This window comes from Ictidomys tridecemlineatus, chromosome 10 (genome assembly GCF_052094955.1).
Source record: "Ictidomys tridecemlineatus isolate mIctTri1 chromosome 10, mIctTri1.hap1, whole genome shotgun sequence".
NCBI classification, from domain to species: domain Eukaryota; kingdom Metazoa; phylum Chordata; class Mammalia; order Rodentia; family Sciuridae; genus Ictidomys; species Ictidomys tridecemlineatus.
This window is the reverse complement of record NC_135486.1, coordinates 104,855,985-104,880,461: the sequence shown is the minus strand read 5'-3', so window position 1 is coordinate 104,880,461 and position 24,477 is coordinate 104,855,985. Positions and strand designations below refer to the sequence as shown.

Genomic DNA, 24,477 nt, shown 5'->3' with positions numbered 1-24,477 from the left:
TCAGCAGGACACGAAATCCCCCATTGCAAGATGAAGAAAATCCCATAATATATTTCGAAACCAATGAAACGGGTCTGAAAGCAAACAGCAGCTCCACACAGGCTGAGGGTGCTGATGAAATGGAAAATGCACTTCACACATCTTGCACACGCAAATTGCATCAGGCAAGTCTTTTTTAAAGAGTGAAGCACTTCTCCCCCCCACCCCACATCTGCCTTGGGGTGGGCAGCTCTTTGGCTTGCGGGGGCACACGCAGTGCGCCTTCCGGAAGCCCAGCTAGCAGCCCTGAGGGAACTTGGTCACCATTCCTGCCACAGGCTCCTTGTTAGGGGAGACCTCCTGGTTCCCATGACCCCTCCAAGACAGGGAGGCACTCCCTGGTCCCATGTCACCTTCATGAAGGCTGGTCTCCCTCAGTTCAGAATTGCTCTGTGCTTCACATAGCTCTTCAGTCCTGGAGGGCGTCTAGGGATCACGGGGACCCTGGACTGTAGGTGCTCCTCCTCTCCTGCTTTTGGCGCGGCCCATCCTGGTGGTGGTTTATGGCCTCCAAGTCCTCCTCTGACACCTAACAGCCTCTGCCCTGGCTGGAATGTTGCATGTCTTTCCACAGCTAGGGGGAGGGACAGCTATAAGAGCCACAAGGTGCAGATGTCACCAATGGTGTCCAGGGCTCCAGCCTTGAGAGTGGCTTTCCATTGAAGTGGGGTGTGAGCCCCATGGGGAAAGGGGACTGAGGGGCAACCCGAAGGTGAGGAGGTTCCTGGAGTTGCAGGTCTGGGGAAGGGACAGAGCAGCCCCTCCACCCTGAACACTAGGCTTCCAGCCTCAGCCCACGGCAGCAGTAACACTGAGCATAAGTCCGGCTTCTCCGTGGCTGGCCCCCTCCTGTCGTCCCCCAGCCCTGGCTGGAATCTGGGCTCCGGGGGTGGCAGAGTCCTCTCAAATGTGGAGGACGTTTCATCTGTCCGGGATCATTCCCTGGCCCCTGAATGCCCAGGAACTTCAGGTCAGAGATCCAGAGGCAGCCTGGAGCTCATCCATCTCCCAGACGGCAACTCCTTCCCTGAACTGGAGAGCTACGTGTGCGATTTGGTTCCAAGCCAGCTGATGGAAATGGCGAGGGCCGCGTAACTGGCCAAGGTCAGAGCCACGGCCGATTCTGTTTTAATATTCTGTGCCCTGCTTATGCGCAATCAAGTCTTGCTTTGAAGTGTGAGGCCCTGCCTTAGTATCAGAAAAGCTACAGAGGGACTGGGAATAGTAGGGCCTCCTGTCCCCAACCTGGCCGGCACATAGGATATCAACATCCCTAGGAAGGAGGAAGAGGAGGCCTCTATTCTCTCCCTCCCTGCAGGCCTGGGGACCTCCAGGGAGCCTGGCTCTGCAGCCCCTGTGCCCAGTGCCTATGATTGAGCCCTGGGTTTCATCACCCTCTGTCATCCCTCTCGTGCTCGTGGTGGTACCGTGAGTGTGGCTCTCTTTTTGCTCACTTGCTAATAAGCACATGCCACCTCCCCAGTCCTGGCAGCAGCAGCACTGTGAGGCAAACTTTCTAGCTGCATGACGGTGCCCACGACACGCAGGACTCATCCCCACGCCATCTGAGGCCAAACCTATGCTCCTAACCTCCCCCTCCAGAGGATCCTCTGTGGGACCAGACAGGGCACCTTCTGCAGTACCAGCATGAATTGAACCCTACCAGGCCAGTCCTGGCCAGAGAAAGGTTGGGAGGGGTCAGCATGTGGCAACCTAGGGCCTCTCATCTTGGGGTCTGCCATGAGCACCCACTCTCCCTAGGGGCCTGCCTGTGAGAGATCCCACCTGATCCATCCTGTCCAGTGGGAGCATTTACATGAGCACAAGGTCCCCATGCTCTGTATCACCGCAGGCTCCTCCTCACAGGTCATGGAGGGGAGAGTCGGGCCATGGAGAAGAGTTTACACTTGCTTTGTACTTAGGGAGCTCTGACAGCCCTGGCCTGGCTGCCATGATTCGTGTGGCTGTGACAGAATGTGAATTGAGCAGGGTCAGTGACCATGGCCAAGACACATCCGAAATTGCTGACTTTTTTTTTTTAATTGCCTTTTAATCATGGTGAAATTGCGCTGATGTGCATGACATGCCAGCGGCAGGCTCGCTGGCCACTCTCCCAGTGTCCTGCTCCTTCAGCAACCTGCGCTCATCCCCTTAAGGAAACCAGACTTCCCAGGTGTTCCCTTCGCTATGGCCGCAGAATCGCCATGGCTGAAACTGGCAGAAGTTCAAAGGCTAAAGACTGATGGGAGGTTTGACCTACTGAGGTCCGTGGGTGTCAGTGGGTGTCACGAGGCCACACCTCCTGGGTGGGAATCCACCTGGCTTCTCCCACAGTGGCCTCTCCTTCACACTGCCTCCTTGGCTCTCTCCGGGGAGACTGGGCCAGGACAAAGCCTGCCATTTCAGAAATGAGTCTGGAGCCCAGGTCTCCTCCCTGATCTTTGTTTTTGACTCCTTCATATTAGGAAGAAAAAGAAGTCCCAGTAGGAACCATGCACTTTGGCAATGAGATGTTTTAATTGCATCTCAAAATAGCATTGCAATAAAGAACATTAAACTGTGACTAACCAATTGTATTTAAGGCAGCCCTAGCACAGGCAGAGGTGGGCCAGCCGATAAAACCTGCTCACTCATGGAGCCACAGAGGCATGGGGAGGTGTCAGTGCAGTCCGGCACCCCACCTGGACACCTTCCTGTCAGCCTCAGGCTGTGCCCTACCCTGTGGAGGTCCCTTGGGCCCGTTCTGCCTGACTCTTCTGACAAGATGGACAAGCCTTACACTTAGTTCATGTATCACCAAAAAAAACCTCTAAGGCCTGGGAAGATAGAGAAGAGACCAGAAAGGCATCTTCTTGCTGTGCCTCAAGCAGAGGCAGCTAGCTGTCAGCATGACAGCTGGAAGTATCCAACCCTCATTGCCAAGATCTGGAAACTAAGTCATCAAAGACTCATGGCTGGGGCTGGGGTTGTAGCTCAGTGGTAGAGCACTTGCCTAGCACGTGTGAGGCACTGGACTCGATTCTCAGCACCACATGTAAGTAAATAAATAAAATAAAGGTCCATCAACAACTAATAAAAAAAATTAGGAAAAAAAAAAAAGACTCATGGCTGGACATGGTAGAACATGACCAGATCCTCCTCTTCCAGCCCTCACCCTTTGGGAGGGTACCTCAGAGGATAAACACACTTGGAAAGTCTGGGCGCTAGTTTTTATTAACCACCAGATGCAGACTTTGCCAGAGAAACCATGCTGGAGCTGAGCCTGGGACTTGCATTTCTCACAAAGGTTGTCTTCCCGCCGGCATCTTGGACTCTCCATCAGCCCACTGCTGAGCCCTCCCCAACCCAAGGAGGAAGCCCTGAGTCAGTGTATACTGAGCCACAGGGTGGTGAACGTGGAAGAGGGGCCCTTGTGGGTACACACCAGCCTTTCATCCAGAGGCCTGCCCTGCCCCCAGGACGCAGGTCAGCAGTCTTGACCACCTTGAAGAGAGGCAGGTGAGCAAGGGACACTCAGCTGCATTCACTCAGCTCAGTGAATATTGACATACGACTGATAGAGGCTTCACTGGAGAGGGGCCTAACGGGGCTCCAAAGTGCCTGTCCTATGCAGGGGACATGGCTCTATCCCAATATCTATAGACAGAACTGAGCTGGCAGTGGAGAAGGCTGGAGCAGCAGGAACCCAGTGCCGTGAGTCCTCCCTGTGGAACGCTGGCTTCCTCTCCAGCTGCCAGGAGTCTGCCATACAGAATGGATCGCAGAGCAGCCGGGGCTGCAAGGCTGGAGCAGGTCCACCTCAGGCCCCAGGGCTGAAGCCCTGAGCTGCTGGGTTTGCCAAACGGAAGCAGGGAGCCAGGTGGGAAGGGCGTGTGTGAAACGTGGGATCTGCTGCCGCTTCCTCTCCTGCTTAATTACCGGCAGGGCAGTTGCAGAGTTGAAATGCAGCTCTAAAAGCCTTTGTGAGTAATTAGTGTCAGAAACACAAGATCTACAAAGCCATAAACTCACAGCTTGGTGATATTACCAAGTACTAATTAAAAAAGAAGAAAGAAAATTCCCTTTCATGATCAGATTCTCAATCCTGCAAAGATGAGGAATGAACCACTTTGTAGCTCATGCTGGGTGAGCGACCGGCCAGGCAGGCAGCATAGATGCAAGGGTGGTCAGAGGCCACCACAAGACTAGAGCCCTCGGCTGGGAGGGTATGCCTGGTGTCACAGAGTCCTGCCTGGGACAGAGATGGTGCTTGCCCCTCTTAGATGCTGGGGACATATACCTCGGAATCCGCCACAGTCCTCTCCATCCTGTCTGACCTCGTGTATGCTGGAGGAGTCACACAGAGCAAAGTGACTTCTGGAGTCAAGTCACTTTTGTACTGGAAGCCCTCCCAACAGCCTCACCCATTCTGGGCCACTCCTCAGGGAGCTGCTGGGGCAGCAGATTTCTGGCCAGAAATCAAGCAGTCTTCAAAGCAGTTGGCCTGGAAAGAGGCACTCGAGAGGCGGATTCCGTGACCTGAGTGGTGGCGATGTCTCTCTTGCCAGAGGGGGGGTGGGTCAGGGGGAAGGGCCACCCAGCAGTTGCACCCCCACCGCCCTGCGTGAGATGTCGTCAGGACAGAGGCTTCTGGTGTCTGAACTGGTGCGAAACAGTCAAGTCCTCTGCCAGGCGCCAGCAGCTGCGAATAGCTTCCGTCTGTTTTCCTGAGAAGCCGCGTGGCCCAGCGCAACGGGCCTCCTCCGCCACGCGTCAGACGCAGCCATTTCAGGCGGTGAGAAGCGAAGCCGAGGACGTCCTCGCCCTGCCAGCTCTGCAGAGTCACCTCTGAAAGTCATGTCTTTCGCAGGGATATTTTTAACCCAGAACCAGTAATATGTGACTTTGGGAATGGCAGTAGCGCACTGTGGCAGCTTGGGCAGCAGATGGGCAGCCGGGCTGTCATATAGGTGCCACTGGCCCACCAGGAACCCCAGAGCCACCCCTGCCACCCGTGAAGTGCAGGCACCCCTGCAGAGCTTACTGAAGCCTCTTTGGCCACATCTGCTCCCCATCAGCTTCTAGCCCATGAAAGGCCACAGCAGGATTCAGAGATGTCCGTGTCCGTGGTCTGTCCAGACCACTCTGCCCATCCACAAGCGCCTCTTGGTCCAAAGTATGCTGCCTTCATCCGGCCTCGTGTCTCTTTGTTCCTCCCTCAGGATGGTCTGCTCTCCAAGGTCCACCATCTTGTACCCAAGTCTAGTATGGGACCTCGCACACAATGGGCACACTCAGCAGTGGAGGGGGCCAGCATGGAGCCAGATGAGTGTGGACAACCCCCTCCCAGCCTGTCCTGTTGATGAGGCCAAACCTTCAGCACCCAGGCCCTCTGGGACTCGGGGTCCCCACCATAGAACTGGGAGGTTAGAATGAATGTCCTGTCGCCTTTGGCCACAAGGGGCCCATGCATGGCCCCCTACTGTGGATTGGGTTGCAGAGTGACAAGTGTCAGGTCCCTAGGATGGAAGCCAGCCATGAGTGAAGATGAGTCTTGTCCCAAGACACCTGTGTTTGGGGTTCCTCCCCCAGCCTGTTCTCAGAGGATGGCTGTGTGGTGACAGGCAAGCAATAGGCTGGGCTGTGGGGCTCCCAGCCCCACAGGGGTGCCTGTGCCTCGGGTGGTTGGCCTGACTTTCCAGTGCCACCACTTCTCCCAAGGGATGAAGGACAGCAGGACCTTTGCCCTGGTTGGGCCTTTTCCACTGAACAGATCTAATTCACTGAGTTGTGCATCCATCACTATGGTCCATTCTAAAGCATTCTCATCACCCCAGAAGGAAATCCTGTACCCTTGGCCATCATCTCCCAGCCCCTCCAGCCCCTGGCATGAGGCAGCCACTCTGTGCTGGACATTCAGAGAGATGGAATCATGGAGTATACAGGCTTTGTGTCTGACTGTGCTGAGCACAGTGTTTCCAAGGTCTCCCCACCTTGCCGCATGTCAGGCTTGCCTTTTACTGACAGGTGGTGTTCCGATGTGTGGGCAGAGCACATTTTATTTCCCCATTCATCCATTGATAGGCTTCCATTTTTTGGCTCTTAAAAGTGGGTGTGAAGTTTTGTGTGTGTGAGGTTTCTGTTTCTCTTTATGCCTAGAAGTGGAATTGCTGGGTTACATGGTGATTTTATGATGAACTCTTTGAGGAATCACCTACTGTTTCCTATGCCACTGCAACATTTGCCATTCCCACAGCAGTAACAGAGTACCAACTCTCTCCATGACCCACTCACTACGTCTCATGTTTTGATTATGGCCACCTTAGTGGCTGTGGGGTGGTGATGGGTTAGCCTTCTGGCTGGAGGATCCATGACGTCTGTCCTGGAAAGGGACCACACTCCCAACAAGGTGAAGAATGGGCTTTCTCGTCTGGTTAGAGATAGCCAAGATTCACCTTAAGAAGCCCAGGAGTTCAAGAGGGAGCCACTATGTCAGAGGTACCCCTGGGGACACAGCAGAAACCTGCCCCACCTCCCTGTGTTGACCTATGACAACCAGAACCGGCCCAATGCAGCCCAGTGCAGTTAGGGGAGGCTGCACCTCCTACCTCAGCTTCTTTGTTCTGTGAGCAGCTCTGTGGGTGCAGTTGATGCACTGTGTTCACCCACGAGACCATCACCACAATTGAGGTAGTGGTCCCCCACCCATTCCTACCCACCCCATCCCCAGCTATCACTGGTCTTCCATGTCTGCTGTCAGGTTGGGTTAGAGTTTTATGTAGGTGGAATCATACAGTGGGTAGTCTTTTTGTAAACTGGCTTCTTCCATTGCTACTTAGGTTGAGATCTATCTGTGTTGGTCATTGTTATTGACAGTGTATTGGTTACGGGGAAACATCTGTTGAATGGATATACCACAGTTTGCTACTCCATCCAGCTCTTGAAAGACATTTGGATGACTCCAGGTTTGGGCTATTGCAAGTGAAATGCAATGAGCATTCACATGCACGTCTTCATATGAGCATATATTTCTCTTGGCTGAACATATATGTAGGATTAGAATGCCTGGATCATAGGGTGAGTGCGTGTTTAACTTTTCAAGAGATTGCCTACCTATTCCCCAAGTGGCTGTGTCATTTCACTGTCCCATCAACAGTTTGAGTGCCTCCTCACCAGGATTCGATATGATCAGTCTTCTCCATTTAAACCATTCTAATGAGAGAGTAGTGGCATCTTATTACAGTTTTAATTTGCATTTCCCTAATGACTAATGACATTGAGCACCTACCTGTTCATGTGCTTATCTGCCATGCTTTGGTGAAGTGTCTATTCACACCGTTTGCTCATTATTTTATTGGATTGTGTGCTTTGCTATTGAGTTTCAAAGGTTCTTCGTATATTCTGGATACAAATTCCTTATCGGCTACACTATTGTAGTGTTTTCTTATGATCTATGGCTTATTCTTTTATTCTCTTACAGTGTCTTTTGAAGATGCTTTTGAAGTTCTAAATTTTGATTAAGTCTAACTTACCAGTCTTGTCTTGAGTATACTTTTGGTGTCATATCTACGAAATCTTCACCTGACCCAAGGCCACAAGAACCATTTTTTTCTTCCAGAAATTTTGTAGTCTGGGAGTTGATTTTGTCTGTGGTACAAGATAAGCATTGAATTTGTCTTTTATTACACAGACTTACAAGTGTTCGGGGCCCCAGCAGTCATTGACTGAAGACCGTCTCTCCTCACTTGATTACCTGTCGTCTTCTATGGAGCTGTTCGTCTCTGTGCCAGTCCTATGTCATCTTTGTTACTGTCCTGGCTTCTGGTGGCTTTAGCCCTCCAGCTTTGTTCTTTGTTCTTGGGGATTCTAAGTTCTTTGAATTTCCACATGAACTTAGACTCAGCTTTTCAATTTCTATAGAAACAAAGCCTGCTAGGATTTTGATTGGGAGTGCATTGACTCTATAGATCATTTGGAGGAGAACTGACGGTTCAATGGAGAATCTCCCAACCTCTGAGTGTTTTCTCCCAGCAATGGCTTCTCATTTCAGTGCACAGGTGTTCCACCTCTTTTTTCAATTTATCCCTAAGTATTTCATATTTTGATGTTATTATAAAAGGACTTGGTTTTTTACTTTTAATTTTGTTAGTTGTTAATATATAAAAACAGCTCACTTGTATATTGGCCTTTGTGTTTTGCAACCTTGCTAACCTTGTGTATTAGTTCCAGTCACTTCCTAGTGTATTTAATTGGATTTTTTTTTGCTAAGCAGTGGTGTCTGTGAGTAAAGGCAATTATACTCCTCCCTAGCCTAGCTGGATGATTTTGGTTTCTTTTTCTCACTTTATGTCACTGGCTGGAACCTCTGGAACACTGTTGCGTAGAAATGGTGTGTGGCCAGCCTCATCCTGTTTCTGATCTGAAGGAGAAGCTGTCTGTCCTAAGCTGAAGCATGTAATGTCATTCACACGCACCCTCTGCCAGGCTGGAGGGCGAGTTTCTTCTAATCCTATCAGCTGAGAGTGTTTTTGAGAAATGTATATTGAGTTTTTCTGCATTTATCAGGATGAATGATCATATGGCTTTTCTTTTACTTTGTTAATGTGTTGAGTTACTTTTGAGTTTCTGGTGGTAAAGCACACTGATATCCTTGAATAAACCCCACTGGATCTTGGTGCATTATCCATGTATCTCTGTGTGTATGTGAGGATGAACACAATACCTTTATTTTGTTTGTTTGTTTTTATATGATGCTGAGGATCAAACCCAGTGCCTCATGTGTGTGAGGCAAGTGCTCTACCACTGAGCCACAACCCGAGCCCACATTATCCTTTTTATATGTTACTGAGTTGCTAACCATTCTGTTTAGAATTTTTCCATATTCCTGAGGATTGTCTTATAGTTTTTGTTTTTTTTCTGTAAGGTCTTCTGATCTCGGTTTCATTGCAGGGCTGCTGATCTCATAGAATGTGCCAGAAAGGATTCTTCCTCTTCAGCTTTCTTGAACAGCTTATGTGGAATTGGTTTTATTCCCTTCTTTTGTGTTTGATGGCATGAACCAGTATAGCCACCCAGCCTCAGAGTTTCCTCATGAAAAGTTTTTAACTACAGATTCATTTCTTTAATAGGCATATGATTGTTCAGGATCTCTGTCTTTTGTGGTGAGCGTGGGTGTTTAATGTTTTTCAAGGAATGTGTCAATTTTATTGAAGGCGTAAGTTTATTGGCATCAGTTGTTTATGATTTTCCTTCTAATGTCTATGAGTGTTGGGCCACCTCTCTGGTGCTGACGTTGGTGATCGGCCAGGCGAGCCCGGGCTTCATCAATTGTGTTGATCTAAAGAAACAGCTTTGTTGTGCTTTTCTATGCCTTCCTGTTTTCTGTCCTGATTCTGCTTTGCTCTTTGCTTCCTGTCTTCGGTTGCATTGGGTCTAATTTGCTTCCCTATTTTAGTTTCTCCAAGAGGAAGCTGAAATCACCGATTTGAGATGTTTTCTTTTCTGATATAGTCATTTGGTGCTCTCAGATTCCCCCTAATTTCTACTATAGAGGCATCTTCCAAATTCTGACTTTTTATTTTTATCCTCTTTTTAGTAATTTCCCTTTTGATTACTTCTTTGACCCATTGGTTGTTTAGAAGTAAGTTATTTAGTTAATAGTTCAAAAGTATCTAGATATTCTTGTTATTGATTTCTCGTTTAATTACATCATGGTCATGCAACCCTCTTTGATGTGACTCTTTAGGTTTATTGAACTTTGTTTTAAGGTCCTGTTTATCATCCTGTTTAAGGTCCTGATGTTCATCATCATCCTGGCAAGTGCTCTGTGTATTCTTGGAGAGAATGTGTATTTGATGAAATGTGCCATTCATGTCAAGGAAGTGGCATTTCTGATCGTGTTTGCAATCTTCTTACCTCCTTACTGATTTTCTCTCTTCTTGGGCTGTCGCTATTGAGAGAAGGATGTCAACTTCTGTGACTGTGGTTATGGATTTGTCTATTGCTTGTCCAATGCCATCAGGTTTTGCTTCATGTGTACATTGATCCCTTTGTCATTATGAAATAACTTATCCCTAGTATCATTCTTTGCTCCAAAATCTACTTTGTCTGATATTAACAAAGCTCATCTAGCTTTTGGCTTCTTGTAGAATGCCATGTTTATTTTTTTACCTTTTTATTTAACTCTTCATATTGAAAGTACATTTTTTACAAGCAGTTTATGGTTGAATCTTGATTTGTATTCAGTCAGACAATCTCTGCCTTTTTACTGAGGTGTTTACACCATTTACATTTAAGTTAATCACTCTTTGATTATGTTTAAGTCTATCATCTTATTTGTTTTCTGTTTTTCCTCTCCCCATCCCTTTTCTTGCTTACATTAATTGAATGCTTCTTTATCTTACTATCTTACAGGTTGATTTAGGATTTCTACTGTATATCTTTCACTTATTACAGTCAGCCTTCAAATGACATTCCACCTCCATGTGAACAGAAAGAGAACACCACAGTCTCTGCCTTGAGCTTCTCCTTGTCTTAGTCTTCCTGTTTTGCATATATATATATATATATATATAAATTTATATGTAACAGCAGAATGCGTTACAACTCTTACTACATATATAGAGTTCAGTTTTTCATATCTCTGGTTGTATACATAGTATACTCACACCAATTCGGGTCCTCATACATGTACTTTGGATAATAATGATCATCACATTCTACCATCATAATTACCCCATGCCCTCTCCCTTCCCCTCCCACCCCTCTGCCCTATCTAGAGTTCATCTATTCCTCCCATGCTCCCCCTCCCTATCCCACTATGATTCAGCCTCCTTATATCAAAGAAAACATTCGGCATTTGTTTTTTTGGGGGGAGTGGCTAACTTCACTTAGCATTATCTTCTCTAACTCTACCCATTTGCCTGCAAATGCCATGATTTTATTCTCTTTTATTGCTGTGTAATATTCCATTGTGTATATATGCTACATTTTTTTTATCCACTCATCTATTGAAGGGCATCTAGGTTGGTTCCACAATCATTTTGCCGGCATGATTATTAAGGCCCCACAATACATTGCTATTTTTTTTTTTTGGTTAGACACTTATCTTTTAATGAGACTTAAATAATAATTTAAAATTGTTTAAAGATCTGCACATGCAGCAGGACCCATCACTCACTGAGGGAGGAGGTGTCTTCCTCCTTTGTGTTTCTCATGTTTCATCTTAATTTCCTTCTGCCCAGAGGACTTCCTTTAACGTTTCTTGTAGTATGAGTTATCTGGTGACAACCAGATGGTGACAACCAGCCCCTGAGTGTCTACAGATGCCTTTTTCTCTTGAAAACCATTTTCTCTGGTTGTAGAGTTCTTGGTGGGTGATTTTCTTTTGGTTCTTCAGAGTTGCTATTCCACTGGCTCTTTACTTTCATTGTACTTGGCAAGAGATCTGCTGTCATCCTTGTCTTTGTTGCGTGGTAGAGAAGGTTTCTCTTTTTTTCTCATTTTTTAGATTTTTATCTTTGTTCCTGGTTTTGAGCAATTTGATTATGATGTATTTTGATGTAGTTTTCTTCACTTATTTTTGGTCCTTGGGGGTTCATTGAATTTCTTGGATCTCTTTATACTTACTCTAGCATTTCAAAAGTTCGGGATCATTATTTTCTCAAGAATTTTTTCCATCACCTGTATTGGTTAGGCAAAAGTGTCAGATGAGGCCAAACTCAGTGTGACTCTGCTCAAGGTCATCTGAGGCAACTGCAGGGCAGGAGTGGCTCCAGCTCTCTCATGTGTCTCTCAACAGGATTCTGTTATCTTGGGGAGTTGGGCTGAGAGCTTCACATCCTTGGTGGCTGTTGCTTGGGGGCCACCTTCAGTTCCTTGTCATGCAGCAATGCACAGCATGGCCCCTGGCTGCATCAGAGCTCTGAGAGCCAGAGTGAGAGCAAGGTCATCAGAAGTAGGTCACCCTGAAGGCGGTGGGTGACACCTGAGGTGGAGCTGTTGAGAGCTGTTTCTGGACTTCCTTTGGAGACTGCAGTTACACATGGAGGCCATGTGTTGTGGTCCCACCGCCCGCTGATGTGCTTTTCTTTCTCTGTTTCATTTTGGATGGTTTTTCTTACCTTTTCACACAGTGCCCGACCTGCTCTCAACCCCACCCACTGTGCTTGTCATCTCGTACCTACCATCCTCATTTCAGGAAGTTGGCTTTTGTTTGTTTTTGACTCTTTCCTTAACCTTTTGGACACATGGGATGGAGTGCTGTGACTCAGTCATTGGCCAGTTTGAACCTTACTGTCTACTCTGGCTTGATGCAGTCAGTGGCTTTCACGGGGACCCACTCTCCTGACTCTGGCACCATTGGATCCAGGTATCGTGGGCTGCACTTTTTCATGCTGGACATTTTTACATCCCTATAAATATCTTTGAGCTTTGCTGAGGAGTGCAGTTGTTTCTTGGAAATAGATTGATCCTTTTGGCTCTTGGTTTAAGATTTGTGAGGTGGGACCAGAGTGGCTAGGGCTCATTTTGCCCTTTCACTGAGGAAAGACACTTCTTGGGGTCTCCCTAAACCCCATGAGCTGTCAGGTTTTTGGTGTGACAGGGGAGATGGGCACTGTTTTCAGCTCTGTGTCAGTTTAAATACTGTTTGTGGGGAGATTTTCTCTCTAGTCTTTTTGTTTTTTTCCTGGTCTCAGGCAGCTTTATTACACTTAGGCACTGATGGTCCTCTGACCAACACTCACAGGGATGCTCTGCTTGGTCCTCTATCCTCTTCTCCTGACACACTGCTTACATCCTCTGGCCACCTCAGCCACCCAGACTCAACTCTATCCCCTCAATCCAGGGAGGCCACTCCCTGGATTAAGGGCACAGAGTTGTCTCCTCAGGTCCAGTGACTTGAAGACTGTTTCATATCTCATGTCTTATTTTATTTTTTGGCTATTTCAGATGGCATGTGAATCTGTCCCTGTTATCTGCCTTGGCCAAGAGCCTGCCAAACACTGGACTTGATTTGTATCACCTGAGTTGCCTCCAGGGAAGGCAACAGGCATTTGTCCCATTTCATGTTGAAGAAACTATAGAGAGGACAAATGATGTGTCCAGGGTCACATGCAAATAAGAGGGACAGTCAGTTTGAGCCCAGGCAATCTGAATCTTGGTCACTCCCCTGCCCTGCCCTATCCACATCTCACATCAGGTGATGCTATAAACACAAGTGTGGTACCTTCTCAAAAACTCATTCCCAGTGACCATATGTCCTGTCGGGGTGGGGACAAGCAGGCATAGAGGCCTGCTCACCTGTTCTCCTGCTTCCCTCCTCACTGGGCATGGCAACTGGAAGGGGTGATATAGTCCAGCCCCTTTCACAGATGAGATACCTGGGGCCCCAAGAGCAGAGTGAATCACACACCTGCTTCCCCCAGACTCTGGTGCTGGAGGAAGGAACTCCAAGTCCTCGGGATCTGCAGCCCTTCCCATGTCCTCCCTGAGTTCTGTACACCTGCTCTTCCGGCCAACCTTCAGGAACCATCTCTTCCCTCTTATCACTCCCCCGTCTAACAGGTCCTTGCAGGTTGTGGCCTTTCCACCCACTGGGACCTGGGAGAAGCCCTGGGCCTCCAAGTCCTCTGACTATGATGAGTGAGTCCACCAGAAACGACCACCAGGCTCTTGGCACCGTGCCAGGCATCCACTGGCACACTTCTCCACTGCCCCCCTTCCGTGGCTGCAGAAACAGCTGCAAGCAGCTCTAAAATGGAGGCCCACGTGAGTGACGGTGCACTGCACAAATAGACGAGGGTAATAATAATAATTGCAGGTTTGAGATTCATCTGCGAGTGCTGGGGTGCCTGGCCTTGCTCTCCCTGCACGCAGCTCTTGAGGGAAAGGTCACCCCTAGCCAGGGCTGTAAATTCCCATAATGTGGGTATAATTAGCACGTGCTGTGTTTGGATGCTTTCCTTGGCACGATTCAGCAGGGTGCTGGACGAGCTTTCTCCCTGCGATGGACATGCCTCTTTTCATTTACACTCTTTGAACTTCATGCTGGATATTGGTTCCCAGTTCTGCCTAGGTCATCCTGACCCTGTTGTTGCCATGTCCCTCATTCCCTCATGAACAGCGTCTACCAAGGCCTCCTATGAGCCTGGCATGTCCCCCACCCTGAGGACACCACTGGTAAAGACAAGCCAATAACATGAATATTCTACTGGAGTGTACCTGGGCCTGTTACAGCCCTGCCTGAGGAGCCACATGGCCTGGGCCTTGGAGTGGGGGCAGGCAGTGATTGGGCAAAGTTGGCAGGGGACGCGCGCCCTGGTAACCAGTGTGAAGGAAGGGTCAGCCAGGTTGTAAGTCCTAAAGAGGGATCCAAGACTGCAGTGGGTCTCTGGGACTCTTGTGGCCAACATGCCATGCACATTGATGGACCAGGGTGGAAACAGTGGCCACCATAGTGTCCTGATGCCCACCCCTAGTCCCCTGTGCTAGGGAGCTGACTGGGATAGGCTGGGCTGGAGGCTGAAGGTGAGCCTGGGCAGCCCTAGGTAAGGAACAGTGGCCAAGTACATCCCCCTTCCGCTGGGGCTTACTTCCTCCCAAAGTGGACATGGCTTTTCCCCGAGACCTGCCTTTCTGCATAGAATCCCCTCTACTTCCCAGGCCAGGAGCCTGGGAAGTCTGAGAATGGAATTTCCATGCAGGCACCATGTACCTAACCTTGGGTCCTTGCTGTAGCTTCTCCTCTGGAACCAGGGTGACCTTCTCTCAGGAAGAGAGTAGTTGAGCAAGTATGTGGCTGAGGACTCACAAATGAGATGGGGCTGAGGGCCTGTGCTGCCCATCCTCACAGTGGCCTGACGTGGTGACCTCTAGTCTCTGTACCTTTTTATCACTCTAAGCCAGTGAGGCCTGTCCTGGGAAAAGAGTAGAAACCAGACAGATGAGGCCCTGTCCTTTGAGCAGACAGAGAAGGTATAGAGCATCCTCAGAGAATCCCACACAGAAACAGGCATGCCCCTGTGGCCAGTTGTGCTGATGCAGCTCACTCACTGGGCCACCTGTGTGCCAGGCCTGGCCCAGGTGCTGGGATGCTCATGGCCTTAACCTGGAGGGAGAGGTGGGTGGTGAATGCTAGTACTAGATCAAGTGTGTCACCTGTAAACACTTGTCCCATCTACCTTGACTTCACTCTCTTGCAGGTCTTCACAATGCAAGTTGTCAGTGTTGGGAGCTCCTGTTTATCCACTTGGGGCTTATTTTATGGATTGTGCTTTTGATGTCAAGTCCTAATCCTGAAGATTTTCTTTTTTTTTCAGTTTTATGTTTTACATTTAAGTTCATGATACATGTGGAGTTAACTTTAAGTCAAAATTCTTTCTTTTTATTTATTTATTTTGTAACTTGGATGTCCAGCTGCTCCAGCGCCATTTGTGAAAGGACCACCCCTCCTCCACTGAGTCTTTCGAACCTTTTGCCTGGACAGGCTTGTGTGCACTCTCTTGAATTCCTCTGTTCTGTCCCACTGATCTGAGAGTCTGTGCCTCCACCACTGCCCCACATCTGTCCCATGCAGTGGCTGCTCAGTGCTGTCTTATAGCCACAGCACACCTCCATGTTGGAAAGGGCAATCTCTCCACTTCAGTCTTCTTTTTCAGAATTGCTTGGCCTTCCTGGGAGCCTTCCCTTTCCATGTAGAGTTTAGAACAGACTTGTCTGCATCTATGAGAAAACTTGGGGAGATTTTGTTAGAAATTATAGTAAGTCTGCAGATCAGTTTGGGAAAAATTGATGTATTTTCTACATTGAGTCTTCCAATTTGTGAACATTTTCTCTAAATATTCCTTTGGTTTCTATCTCTGACCTTTTGTAACTTCGGCATGCAGACTTCTAAGTTTTTGTCAATAGTATTGTACTTCTTGTTTGCTTTTCACTCATTTGATATTGCTTTATAGAAATGTGATTGGTCTTTGTGTATTGATCTTGTTACCTGCAACCTTACTAAATTCACTAATAGGTTCCAGCAATTTTCTGTAGGATTTTCTCTACAGAGATAGTCATGTCATTTGCAAGTAGAATCAGCTTTATTTCTTCCTTTCCAATCTGTGTGCTTCCTGTTTCCTCTTCTTACCTAGTGCCCTGGCTGGGACTTCTAGCATGGTGCTGAGCACAGGGGACTAGAACGGACACCCCACCTGACTCCTGACCTTAAAGCACAGGCAACCTCTTGCCATAAAGCAAGGGGTCAGCTTCAGGTTATTTGTAGAGGATTTCATCAAGTTGAGGGAGTACCCTCAGTCCCTACCCACTTAGAGTTTAGTCATGAATGGTTGTTGGATTTTATCAAAAGCATTTTCTTGGGGCTGGGGTTGTGGCTAAGTGGTAGAGCGCTCGCCTAGCACATGTGAGGCCCTGGGTTCAATCCTCAGCACCACATAAAAATAAGTAAATAAAATAAAAGTAGTGTGTCCAACTACAAATAAAAAATTTTTTTTAAGTGTTTTCTCTGTTGATTGATGGGATCACATGTTTTTGGTTTTGTTTTTAGCCTGCTGATACAGTGGAAATCAGCATGGGCTGATTTTTCACATTGAACTAGCCTTGCATAAAATCTATTTGGTCAAGGTATAGCATTCCTTTTTACGAATTCCTGGATTGCATATGCTGAGGAGTTTTGCTCATGAGTGATACTGGTCTGCTTGCTTCTGTGTATATGTGTGTGTATTTATGTGCATCTGTGTGTGCATGATATATATTTGTATATTTTTATGTATGTGTGTATTCACTTATGCTTGCATGTATATGTGTATGTGTGTATGTTTATGCAAGAGTGTGTATATGTGTGAGTGTGTGCAGAAGTGTATGTGCACATGCATACACCATCTTTGCTAGTTTGGACACAGGATTAGTGAGGGAAGATGTATTTCCTCTCTTGTTTTCTGGAAGAGATTATGGAAATGATATTTATTCTTAGCTAAATGTTCAAATAAAAATCTCTGGTGAAGCCATCTGGGACTGGAGAGGGCTTTTCAGGAGCTTTTTAATTACAAATGAATTTTTTTTTAGTGGGTATAGAACTGATCAGGTCATCTCTCTCGCCCTGGCTCAGTTTGGGTAGTTTGTGTTCTTTCAGGGAATCAGTTCACTCCTCCAACTTGTCAAATCCATGAACCTGCAGGTTTTTGGTTTTCCTCAGACAGCCTCAGGTCCGCTGTGGGCTTCCAGAGCCGGTCATCCCTCTGCACCGCTCTTGCAAGAGCTTGACCCATCTTATTGCTCCTTCCAAGGCCCAGCTCCTGGTTGCAGCCCTTCCTGCTCCTCGTGCAGGCGTGGGTTTGTTTTGCTTCCCTCCAAGACCCCCGCCCCACCCTCCCCTGTTGCTCTCAGCAGGGCCTCTGCTTGCTGATTCGAGGTGTTTCCTGTGAGCATTTTGGTCTCCTGTCTCCCTGAGCGCTGCCTGGGGTGCATCCCACTAGCATTCGCTGCATTACCTTTTAATTTTCATTCAATTCTGTGTATGTTTTATTTCCTCTGAGACTTCCGCTTTGGTCTTTGGGCTCTGGAAGTGGGTTCTTTAATCTTCCCATGTTTAAGGATTTCCTGTTGTCTCTCTTACTGACTCTGGTTCCTGCACCCTTCTGTGCACCCTTGTTGAGCACATCTGTACTTCCTGACACAAGGTGCCCCAGCTGAGCTGGGACCCACTGCTCTTCACTGGAGTCAGCCACCTCAAGACGCCATGGGGACATTCTGCTGACCTAACCACTGTCCCACTGTCACCTAAAATAACCCCCCACCACCACCTTGAAGTGGTAGGATTTTCTTTCCCTGAGTGTTTTAGGATGTGAGTGTGTTGGTTCAGCTTTGCTTGTTTGAGTCAGGATTCGGGGCCCACACGGGGCAGAGGGTTTAATCTCTAGCCTCCCCCTCCATGGGGTTTCTTCATTTATGGAACTTCCGCTCTTGCCTCTGCAGAAGGTGCCCTTGCCCTCAATGGGAACTTGGCACTGCACTCGCCTCTGCCCACCCCACTGCAGTCAGCAGAGGCGGAAGACACAGGGATGTCTCGCCTCTGCTCTCCGAGGGTCTCCATCAGCCCCAGCCATTTTCCTTCAGGGTGCCCCTTTGCCAAAGGAGCACTGTGAAGCACCTGTTGTGTACACCAGTGGGGACACCATCAAGCCTGGGGTGGCGAGGCTAGAAGTAACGAGCCCCTGTATCATGGGCACACATTTCTCACTAGAGTGCGGAACCCCTCGCCCCCTGGCCTCAGCCCTCCTGCATCCGCATCTGCGCCGCGGCGGCCAGAGCGTGGCCTCCCAGGCCTGGGCCAGAGGTCTCAGGCAGACCCGCCCCAAGGCCAGGCAGGTCTGTCTTCTGCTGGGCAGTGAAGCGTCTTGGTCAAGGCCGGTTGCCCAGGCCTCCCCCAGGCGCCCGCTGCCACAGGGCTGCCTGTTCCTCCCCGCACTGAGGGAGAGGGGAGAGAAGCCAGAGGCAGCACATAGACAGCCCATAAATATTTCTAGACACAGCCAACACGTCTTACTGGGCAATTTGCTTTTTAAAAAATTGCGCTCTAATTTTAAGTGAACAGCCCCTAATTATGGTGATTTACAAGGCACCTGGGGACCGGGTGGTATTTGAACATGGCAGAGGCTGAGCAGAGATTGATCGGCAGGGCATAATTCAATCTGCACATTCTGATAAGACGTGGTGGCTGCCCAGGCGCATCTGAGTGAGGAGGTGGCCCCCTGCCAGTGTGGGGCAGGACAGGGGTACGGGGAGGGGGAAGCAATGCTGAGAGCCCGGGGGCCAGCCATGGGTGCGGCCCCTTGGGGACTGCAGGATGGCCATGGCTTGTTGGGGGCTGGTGTTTTACACGCGTGGAACTGCCTTTATTTGGGATGTTTGCTGAGGATGGCACGGGTTGCTCCTGCCCTCTGCGCTGACTTGGAGGACAGGGCAGTCTGAGGTGGCCTCCTTCTCCCAAGAATGCTTGAAAGGAGCAGCCAGGCCCCGTGCCCGGCCCACAGGAGGCTGTGCCATGAGCCGGTGGAGCTGGGGGCATCTGATGGGCTTCTAGTTCTTTCCCGATCCTCAGAGCTAGAGTTGTGACAGCTGTCTCAAATGCAGAATGACCAGGACCTGGGGAGGGACTGGGGAAGGCATGGCACCCGGAGGACATTGATTGCCACACCTGGGTACTGGGTAGGGGAACGTGAGATCCTTTCCAACCTGCTCCCACCCGCACCCAGCCCTGCAGCTCCCCGCGTCCCCGACAGCTGCCGGAGAGTCAGCCCCGCTGACATTTAGGGGAAAACATTCAGCATCAAGAGCAGAAGGCAGAAATGAAAGGATTTTCTTGGTAAAAGGTCAGAGTGGTTTCTCTTATTTTTGTTTAAAAATGGTTTGTGTTGAACTATGACAAGGCTAAATGTATTAACAGGGCACTGGAACAGGAGGAGGGCTGGGGTCGGCCCAGGTAAGAAATCAGGAAAGAGCAGGTAACGAGCTAGACGGGCAGCTGAGGGCCGGCAGGATGCGGGGGTGCAGGCTGACTGAGGGCTGGGCACAGGTCACACAGGGGTTGGGGGCAAAGCCAGACCGCCCAGTCATATCTAGGTGACCATGGAGGAGGGTACTGCCCACAGCCCCCAGGTCCCCTCACCCAGGTGAGGAGTTAGTTGGTAGGTGGGCCCCACACTGGAGCACCCATGTGAGCTCCTCAAGGAGGCACTGCCAGGACCCACCGGGCAGCTGCCTCTCCAGGCAGCTCCCAGGGAAGGCACCGTAGGGGTGCTGGGCAGAAAGGAGCTTTTAAAAAGAAATGTCTCATGGAGACATCCGGGTACCATGCGATTCACCCACTGCTGTGCACATTTGGATCTCTCCAGCATCTTCATGGTGCCCAGTGGTCACCAACCTATTCCCAGAGCATTTCCATCTCCCCACCAAGGAGCCAGGTGCCCAGCAGGCACCCCACCCACACCCGCCCCCACCCTGCACCTGCACCTTCCTCCTCGGGCCCTGGTGGGACACATACATGCTCGGGGCTGGCCTGGAGTGTTTCTAGACCCCTCCCGTGTGGCTCACGTCGTGCTCCGTTCCTTGCTGTGGCAGCACAGTGTTCCCTTGGTGGACACACCACTTTGTCCCTTTGTCAGTAATGGCCTCCACATTTTCACTGTTAAGAATAATCTTGTTGAGACAATGATGTGGCATCTCCATGTGGACACGTGTCCAGTTCCTTGGCTGCACACCTGGAGTAGAGTTGCTGGTCACATGGCCACTCTGAGGGATCCCCAGACCTCCGTGGTCACTGAGTCATTTATATTCCTCTAGCAGTGCAGAAAGTTCTGGTTTCTCCCCTTCCTCAGCGCACATTTGTCTTTTTTACTGTGGCGGCCCTAATGGGTGTGGAGTGGGGGCTCCCCATGGCTCTGACTTACGTGTCCCTCGGGATCAGTGCTTCGCATCTACTTATTGGTCATTTATGCATCTTCCTGGGGAAAATGTCCACTCACACCCTTCACCCAGTTCTTAATTGGGCCATTTGTCTCAGGCTGAGTGGTAAGAGCTCTGCACGACACAGATGGCCCTTACTCAGCCTGGTCTCTGTGGGCCTGGGTGTGTTGACAGGGAGTTCCCAGGACAGGGTCTAGTGAGGGCAGGGGTAGTAGGCACTGCCAGTCCCTCTCCAGAAGTGCCTGGGTGCATTGGAGCCCCTTGCCAGCTAGGGCTTCTGTCCACTCTATCCAGCCCAGGTGCCCCAGCTGGCCTACACCCCCACCCCAGCCTATGTCCCAGGACAGTGCCAGGACAGTGTGCCCAGACCTACCAAGTACTATGGGCAGAACCGAGCTCTCTGTGCCTGTCTCCCCCTTTGTTCCAGAGGGGTCCTGCCCTCGTCCCCACTGTAGCTCAGTATTTGGAACATCTATCCTGTCTCTAGTCTCCCCCAGATCACTGGTGACAAACCCTCATGGCCTTCCCCTGGTTAGAAGTGACATGTACATAAGGAAGCAGTAGAAAGGACCTGTCTGGGCTGCAGAGTCCCTGGAGCCAGGACCAGCTCCCATTGGGTCCTCCCGCTGCCTGGCACCCCTCCCCTCCTGGCCCCAGGCAGCTGGAGGGGGACCCCGGGCCCCAGGCTGGGCAGGGAGCCACTCGCTCAAGGCCGCAGCACCCTGCAGTCTGGAAGATTCTTAGGGCTTGCCCTGGGTCGAGAAACACAGGTCTTCAGGTCCCCAGCCCCAGCCACCCAGCCAGCCACAGGTGGGACTGGAGCCTAGTGGCTGGTGCAAAGGTAGCCCCCAGGCACCCTGCTGCCTGTCCAGATGACAGACCCTGCCCTCCATGCCTGGAGGAGCCCAAGGGCGAGCCTTCCTGGTATAAATCTCAGCCGTCTTTGCTGGTGACCTTGAACCAGGCCTCTCTGGGCGCACGACAGGCAGAAAGGTCCCTCTCTGGCCCAGCTGCACAGACTGAAGGAAGCTGCTGGGGACAGCAGCCTGTGGCCCACCTGCCTGACCCAACCTCCCCCCACCCCATGCCTGAAGGCTGTGTCCCCTCTCTGTCCACCCCTATTGTTGGAGGGGGATGGGGGGTAGGGCAGACTGCCTGCTGACCTTCACTGACTGTCCCATCTCTCCTGCCTGCAGGCCACGGGACCCTCGGGCTCCAAGATGCAGCTGCTGGAGACGGAGTTCTCGCGCTCTGTGCCAGAGCTCATCGAGCTGCACCTGCTCCGCCAGGACAGCATCCCGGCCTTCCTCAGCTCCCTCACCCTCGACCTCTTCAGCCGCCAGACCGCAGCCTAGCCCGCCGACTGACCGCAGCCAGTGCTGGCCGGCATGGCGCCCCGAGCCCCGGGCCAGACCGTGGTGTCCGGCGTGCCCGGGCCTCCAGCTCTGCCTCACACCCCTGACAGCAGTGGTGAAGTAACCAGGAAGGTGCTGGCCCTGCCCTGCCTCCTCTGTCACAGCACCTACCCGGAGAGGACAGTGTCTACCCAGGTCCCCCTCTCCCTCCTGCCACTGCACCCTGCTCTAGAGTCAGGCCTGAGGGAGCTGCTCGGTGGCACCTCCGTACCCTCTCCTCAGATGTCCTCACACCAGCCACCTGACCCCGATGCTGTGCTGTTCAGAGTCCTGTCTGTCCTGGAGTCTGGCCATTGGCCTGAGGCAAGGAGCCCAATTTGTCACCTTGTGAAATAAAATTTCCTCCATCTTCCCAACACCTGGCTCTGCGTCTGAGGCCCACGCTTCCTGGCTCCGCGCTGCGAGGTCCATGGCCACTGCCGTGTTCCCCAACAGCAGAGATGGTCTCCACTTAGGTCCAGGCCCAGCAGGCGTCGGGCAGTGTGCTCTGGAGTCTGGGGTCACAAGCATTGGTGGGATGTGCGCCTGGCTGTGAGGAGGGAGGGTGTGTTCGAGGTGGCCGAGAGTGAAGCCCTGGAGCCAGGCACCCCCAGGCCTGGTTTCAGCTCCGTTACCTATGGCTTTGTGACCTTATCCAAGTGTCTCACCCTCTCTAAGTCTCCCTCCTTACCTGTAAGCCACGACAGTCCCTCACCAGGAGGTTAGAGGTGTGCCCCTGCACACAGCGAGCACTCAGGGTTGGCCGGAGCCGAGTGGCCAAGGCCTGCCCTGCCCCCACCCTCCTCCCTCTCCTGCTGAGCGCTGGTGACCACTCCCTCCCGTAGCCTCTGGCCAGCCCTGTCCCTTTGGCTGGCAGGCATCTGTCCTTTCAGCTTCAAGCTTCCTCCTGTCCATGGGCCTGGCAGCAGATCCTGTGTGGCCAGGGTTCTGGGATACAGGGATTGGGGGATCCTGCCCTTATGGACCAGTCTGTCACATGGGAGCCAGACCAGGCTTGGGTAGGCCAGCAGCACCCACACCAGCCAAACAGGAGCTTGGGGACTATGAGGGAATCCCCTACTGTGCCACCACAGTACGGTCTATGGACAGATGGTGGCAGTGAGGGCAACAGTGGCAACAGCCTTCAGCCCTGAGCCACGCCTACCCAGGGCCACCAGCTACCATGCTCAGGGCCTGGAGTTGTAAAAGAAAACCCCTTGCTGGGGCCTCTCAGGCTGGCCCCAGTGGAGTCACTCACTGTCTCATTTGGACAGTAATTGAGCACCTCCTGTATGCTCTGCTTTGTTTCAGGTTCCGAAGATGCTGAGGAACAGGGTGTTCTGCATCCCTCCCTGGGTGAGCCATGGGCCCCAGCTCTGTGCTGCCTGCTGGCCTTCTGCTCAGGAGCCCCAGAGCCACCATGGGGTAGTAGCGGGGGTTCCATAGTGTCCTTGGGCCCCATGTCCTGTGGAGACATGGGGCAGAGGGCCAGGCCAGGAGCAGGCCCAGCTCTCCCACCTCCAGGCCTGGACCTGTGACCTATGAGTGAATCAGCTGAGCCCGGGAGCCACCAGCAGTGCCAAAACACTCAGAGCAGAATCCGACACAAATCCTTGGCCCAGGAGCTGTTGCAGGGTGTGTGTGTGAGTGCATGTGTGTATGCGCATGCATGTGCACGTTTTTCACGTGTGCACGTGTATGTATGCACGCATGTCTCGTTCCAGGGAACAAATCAGTCAGGACCTCCAAGCTGATGTTCTTGGAGACGAGGCCAGAGCTGCATCCCAATCAACCAGGGCAAGAATGGAATTTGCTGAATCTGGGGTAGAAGCTGAGGACCCACAGCCCCATCAGGACTCATCACCAGATACACAGCCTCTGGAACCCACAGGCACATAGCCATGGGACTCCACCAACTGTTCCCAAGCCACTGTCACTTCAAGAGTCAGGGTCCCTGCCCCAACCTTCCAGCTGGCTGGCCTGGGCCACCTGCCGTCACCTCCCACCTCAGCTTAGGTAGAATCAGTGGATCCTAGACAGCTAACAGGCCACAGGGCCCCTTCTCCAAGTGCGACCTCATGAGAGTCCCAGCCTGGGCCTCCTTCCTGCCTTAGTCGCCCCAACTTCCTCCCTCCCAGCCAGAGGTCTCTGGGTCCAGGGACTGGCCGGCCCTGCTCATCTCCCCCTTGAGGAGCTCCTACCAGGCCCAACCTGCCCACCCCAGGCACTCTGCCAACAGCTGCTCAATCTCATGGTTTTCCTGGGCAGAGGCAGAAGGGGCAGAGCAGCCCAGCCCTGGGGCATGTCTGGGGAGGCCAGGAGAACCCAGGTCCCTGGTCATGTGTCTCAGGATGAAGGATCCATCTGCCACTGGAGTTTGTCCCACCTCTTCCTGCACCTGCCGGGTGGGGAGGAAGTGAAGTAGGAGTGGTGGGCACCTGCAGGCCTCGGTTCCTGCCCAGCCCCCGGCTGGCACCCAGGCCAGGGAAAGTTCTGGGTCTGGCAGATCCCTGGCTTCCTCCAGCTCCTTAGTAGGCACCGACGCTAAATGGTTCTTAAGCTGCTAATGACTAATTTTAAGGGATTAGTGCCGCAGCGA

The 24,477-nt window shown here is 51.1% G+C and overlaps 1 protein-coding gene across 12 annotated transcripts in view; it reads left to right on the top strand.

The window, feature by feature from the left end:
• Window positions 1-22,255, top strand: part of Mad1l1 (mitotic arrest deficient 1 like 1) — a 354,495-nt gene extending 332,240 nt beyond the window's left edge. For all 12 annotated transcript variants that reach the window (XM_078023582.1, XM_078023580.1, XM_078023581.1 and 9 more), the window contains one exon: window positions 21,681-22,255. In XM_078023582.1, coding sequence (XP_077879708.1) covers window positions 21,681-21,839 — 159 coding nt within the window. In that variant the 3' untranslated portion in view covers window positions 21,840-22,255. The remainder of the gene's footprint in view (window positions 1-21,680) is intronic.
• The last annotated feature ends 2,222 nt before the right edge of the window (window positions 22,256-24,477 follow it).